This window comes from Thalia democratica, chromosome 8 (assembly GCF_965202585.1).
Source record: "Thalia democratica chromosome 8, ktThaDemo2.hap1.1, whole genome shotgun sequence".
Lineage (NCBI taxonomy): Eukaryota > Metazoa > Chordata > Thaliacea > Salpida > Salpidae > Thalia > Thalia democratica.
This window is the reverse complement of record NC_139172.1, coordinates 32,684,338-32,688,694: the sequence shown is the minus strand read 5'-3', so window position 1 is coordinate 32,688,694 and position 4,357 is coordinate 32,684,338. Positions and strand designations below refer to the sequence as shown.

The following is a 4,357-nucleotide window of genomic DNA, read 5'->3' as shown; positions in this document are numbered from 1 at the left end:
CTTATTGTTTGTGACAATAATATAACCGTCAATATTTTAAGGTTTTATTTTGAAAACAATACTTCAGTCAAAAAAAAAAGATCTTCGGTTAATAACAAAACATTATTGAAATTAGATAGTCTTGAGCAGTTTTAAATCATTTTAAACTGAAAACGATTTCCAAATTTTTTACAATAAACTTATGCCGGAAAATTTTATTATTTTTATTCAAACTAACTAAAGCAGACCGGAGATCGCTCATTAATAGCCACTGTCGCCCACAAAATATCGCACAGTTTGACTGGAAACCTGGTAACCAACAAGTCCTGGGAAGACTTTTAGTTGAACGAAGGTTTCACCATGTTTCTCGAACGTAGGATTATTGAAAAGACGAAAGGCAGACCAGAGGCACAACTTCACGCGATTAGGGAAAACGAGCACTCGAAGAGACCGTTAGTATTAATATTTAACTTTAATAGCTAAAAATAATAAGGCAGTTGCTAACATGAGATATAGATAAAATTTAATGTGTAAAAAATTAAAATTAATTAATAATTTGTTAAGTTATAAATTGACCTTTAAAGATTTTTTAAATTTATTAATTTAAAGTTACAAAAATCAAACACAAATAAACAAATATCACATCAAAAATATAAGCCCAAAAAATCCCCTGACATATCTGGTTCCTGACCTGTCGATCACCCACCCGGATGACGCGTTTTCTCTGGTTCCCTACGAAAAAGGTTCCTCTTTCTTGAATTACTTGGAAAGCGTTTTGGGCGGCGATGAAGTTTTTGAGGCATACATTGTCAACTACGTGAACAACTTCAAGTACAAGTCGCTTTCAACTGGCGAGTGGAAGGACCATTTTTACCAATACTTCGGCGACAAGGTTTGATGTATTTTTGTCGGTAGACTATAATAACAAAGAGTTATTTTTTGGAAAAATCTTTTACGCAAGTTGCTTTTAAGCAAAACAAAACAAACAGATCTAAAACAACAGAAAACAAAAAGCTTTTTTTCTCAAAGATAAATACACCATAGTTTGAAACCAACTAATAAAATTTTACAGCACGAAGTACTCAACAAAGTTGACTGGGACGCCTGGATGTACACTCCTGGAATGCCTCCTGTAATTCCTGATTACGATGATTTCTTGTTGAAAGCCTGTAAAGGTCTCTGTAACAAATGGGTCGAGGTTCGTAATGTTTTCGTTTTACTAACACTTTTTCTTTTACTTGCATTTAAAAAATTACACCTTGTGAATTCTTTTTTACATAATTTTATGCTTTAGTGATTTAAATTTATATTTAGTAAAGCAAACGTTTTTTTTTTTTTGTTTGTCTAATACTTAAGTTATTTTTGTAGGCCAAAGATACTAGCAATTTTGAAAGGAAAGAAGTTGAAGATTTGTCTCCAATGCAGAAGTTGGAATTTCTTGCAGAGCTTTTGACCCAGGTTTAATTTACAATAATTAAATGACTCTTCATGAATAATATCACTAAGCCAATGTTTAAATACTTACTAAGTTGAAAAATTAACGAGCTAACAATTGTCTACTAGGAAACAACACTGACAGCAGACATATTGGCTACCATGGAAAATTTGTACAAGTTCTCAACGAGCCCAAATGTCGAACTGCAGAACCGCTGGTTTCAGCTCGCGTTGAAAGAACACTTGCAGAGTCAAGTGGACGCGGCAATCAAATACGCCGTGACGCAGGGAAGAGAAAAGTTCATCAGGCCGGTGTACCGAGCCTTGTACGGGTGGGAGGTGAGAAGGCCTATGATAATTGAAGCGTACAACAAGAACCTGTCCGCAATGCACCCGATCACCGCGCAAACAGTCAAGAAGGACCTCAATCTCGAAGTTTTCGATGTATATTAGTTTTAATGAGTTTTTTGAGGAAACTTGTTACGAAATGTGTTTTTTTTTTCGATCGTAGGTTTAGATAATAAACTTTAAATTAGGATTAAAGCTTAAATACAAACTGTTTCTATTTTGTTGTATTTTTCGAAAGTTTATACATATATAGCTTGAAACTTAAGTTAAAAAAGGACACATGTGTTATCTCAAAAAAGAAAATTCTCAAAGTTGTAAGTAAAACTTATGTCTTAATACTGGGATTTCACCATAAAAGCAACATTAAAAAAAACAAACACTATTACTACTTAATTGTTATTTGTTTATATACACTACTAACTTTCTTAATTGATGGATGAACATATAAATGACAAAATAAAGGATTATGAAATTGTGTCAGTTGTGATTTTGTTCAGAAAATTAGTAATATATATATATATATGCATATTTCATGATGGCTACAAAACCTGGACACCAGAAAAGTCAAGAATTTGATAATTTCGGCAAAAAAAAAAAACTGAAACTTAGGAAAGTGTAAAACAAAAGTACGGAATTTTGAAAATATCATGAAAAATTAAAAAATTTAAAATTTTTGCAAATTTTTTCAGTTGTAAGTTTTATTATTTTTATTCTTATAAAAACAATTTACTTCAAGTTTTAAATAAGTAATTGATATATTATTAACTAAATAATTCTTTCAATTAATGAAACTACTTTTTTATTTTATTTCCATTATTTCGAATGTAAAGAATGTCAACAAAACTTTTTTCTAACTGGTGCAACTTATTAGAGTTTAGATTAAGAGAAATTTAAGAGTAAGAGAAATAAAATAAAGCATGTTTATACCTTCTTATAACCTTAACTCAAACATTATAATATTATTTTTAATTCTAACAATTACTAAATGACAACAATTATAGGGAAACTATTGCCCAATGACAAAATTAACTTTATCTAGTAATTTTTAAAGTATTAAGTTAAATAACAACGACCATTAGCTACACACTATCTTTTTGATTTTACTTACTATGAGATTTATTTCAATTTCAGTTTAATACTTTTGATGTAAAAACGTATAATGTGTCACTTATTATGTTATGTAAATATTATTCGTTTTATTAAATTTTAACTATGTTTTCATCGACTGATGCTTAATTTAGTAAATGGTGTTTGTCTTTTATATTAGAAAAAAGTGCCATTATCATCTATCTACTGGTTAGTTATTGTACTTGATTTTATATCCATAGAACAATTTATCAGAATAGTTATGATATTTAACTTAAGAACAAAATTCTCTTGTCTCATATAATTTAAAACAGACTGTATTATAATGTGTTTTTTAGATAACTTCCAAACTCAATAGTGTTGTAGAGAACAAAAAATACACATTGAAATGATTAGTTTTAGTTTTGTTACATGAGCCTTGAACTTACACTTAGTTTTACCAATATTGATTAAATATACATACCATAAATTATGATTAAAATCTATGTTAGACAAAAAACTTTTAGTAATACATATAGACTAATCACCAAGTAGTGTAAACAAATATATTTGCTTTTGTTTGTTAATCTGTATTAAAATACACAGTACAAAATGCTAAATCTTGACTGATTTATTTTAGTACCTGATTTCAGTGGGACAAACTGACTTATGAAAACAGTATGAATTTTTTTTCTGCTTGATTGTCGAATAACTTTACTTATAATAGTTTGTAATTTACATTTTATCCAACTTGATTTTACTTTTGCTGATGAATTTTAAATAATTTTTTTGTTATCTGAGCTAGACATTTCTATTCAGCATTTTTTAATGTAAAAAGCAGAACTTTTATGTAGAACAAGTTTTTTTTAATTGTTTATACTTTTACTCAATCGGACTCATGTAGTACTTTTTTATAACTCATATTTATATTACTAAAACAGATAGTTTATAAAATAACGTGTATTTAGTTTTTAAAATGAATCAGCTTGGAAGTGACAATATGTTGAATAAAAGTCAGTTTTTTTTTATGTAGTAAAATATAAATTAAACATTTTAATATTTAATTTAGTTTTTTTTTAAATAAAAATGTTTGAATTAATAACTTAAGTATTTCATTATACAAATATCACATTACAACACTTAAAATTAACTTGTCTAAAGATTTTATATAAAAAAAAAAAATTAATTAGATATTTTTTTCTTGTTCTCTCAAATATAGATGCTGTTACTAATGTCTTTATTACTTGACACCTTAAATAACTAAATGCAATTGTTTATAAGTAAATTTCTAAAAGTTTAAAAATAAAAGTATATTGAAAACTCTTTTTTGTTTAATATAAACTAGCTTTGTGTGTATGTATTATTTTACAAAATAGTTATTGTTTATTTTCACTTATTTACAAATAACAGGAAATAAAAACGATCAAAACTCAGATGATGATTTGGAACATAAAATTTCAGAAACATTAAAATCAGATCAACAACCTAGCTCTAAAAACCAAAGTGAGTTGTTTTTAACTTACCTAGAAAA

At 27.7% G+C, this 4,357-nt stretch overlaps 1 protein-coding gene across 1 annotated transcript; it reads left to right on the top strand.

The window, feature by feature from the left end:
* The first annotated feature begins 339 nt into the window (after window positions 1–339).
* LOC145843153 (leukotriene A-4 hydrolase-like) lies at window positions 340–1,866 on the top strand. The gene is made up of 5 exons (XM_082950614.1): window positions 340–431; window positions 637–871; window positions 1,052–1,177; window positions 1,348–1,437; window positions 1,543–1,866. Exons 1-5 carry the CDS (start codon window positions 340–342, stop codon window positions 1,864–1,866), a joined length of 867 nt encoding a protein of 288 aa, XP_082806740.1.
* The last annotated feature ends 2,491 nt before the right edge of the window (window positions 1,867–4,357 follow it).

Coding starts and splice junctions, on each gene's coding strand:
- LOC145843153 (XM_082950614.1), top strand. CDS start 340: ATGTTTCTCGAACGTAGGATTATTGAAAAGACGAAAGGCAGACCAGAG. Junction 432..636: donor AACGAGCACTCGAAGAGACC/GTTAGTATTAAT, acceptor CAAAAATATAAG/CCCAAAAAATCCCCTGACAT. Junction 1,178..1,347: donor TCTGTAACAAATGGGTCGAG/GTTCGTAATGTT, acceptor TTATTTTTGTAG/GCCAAAGATACTAGCAATTT.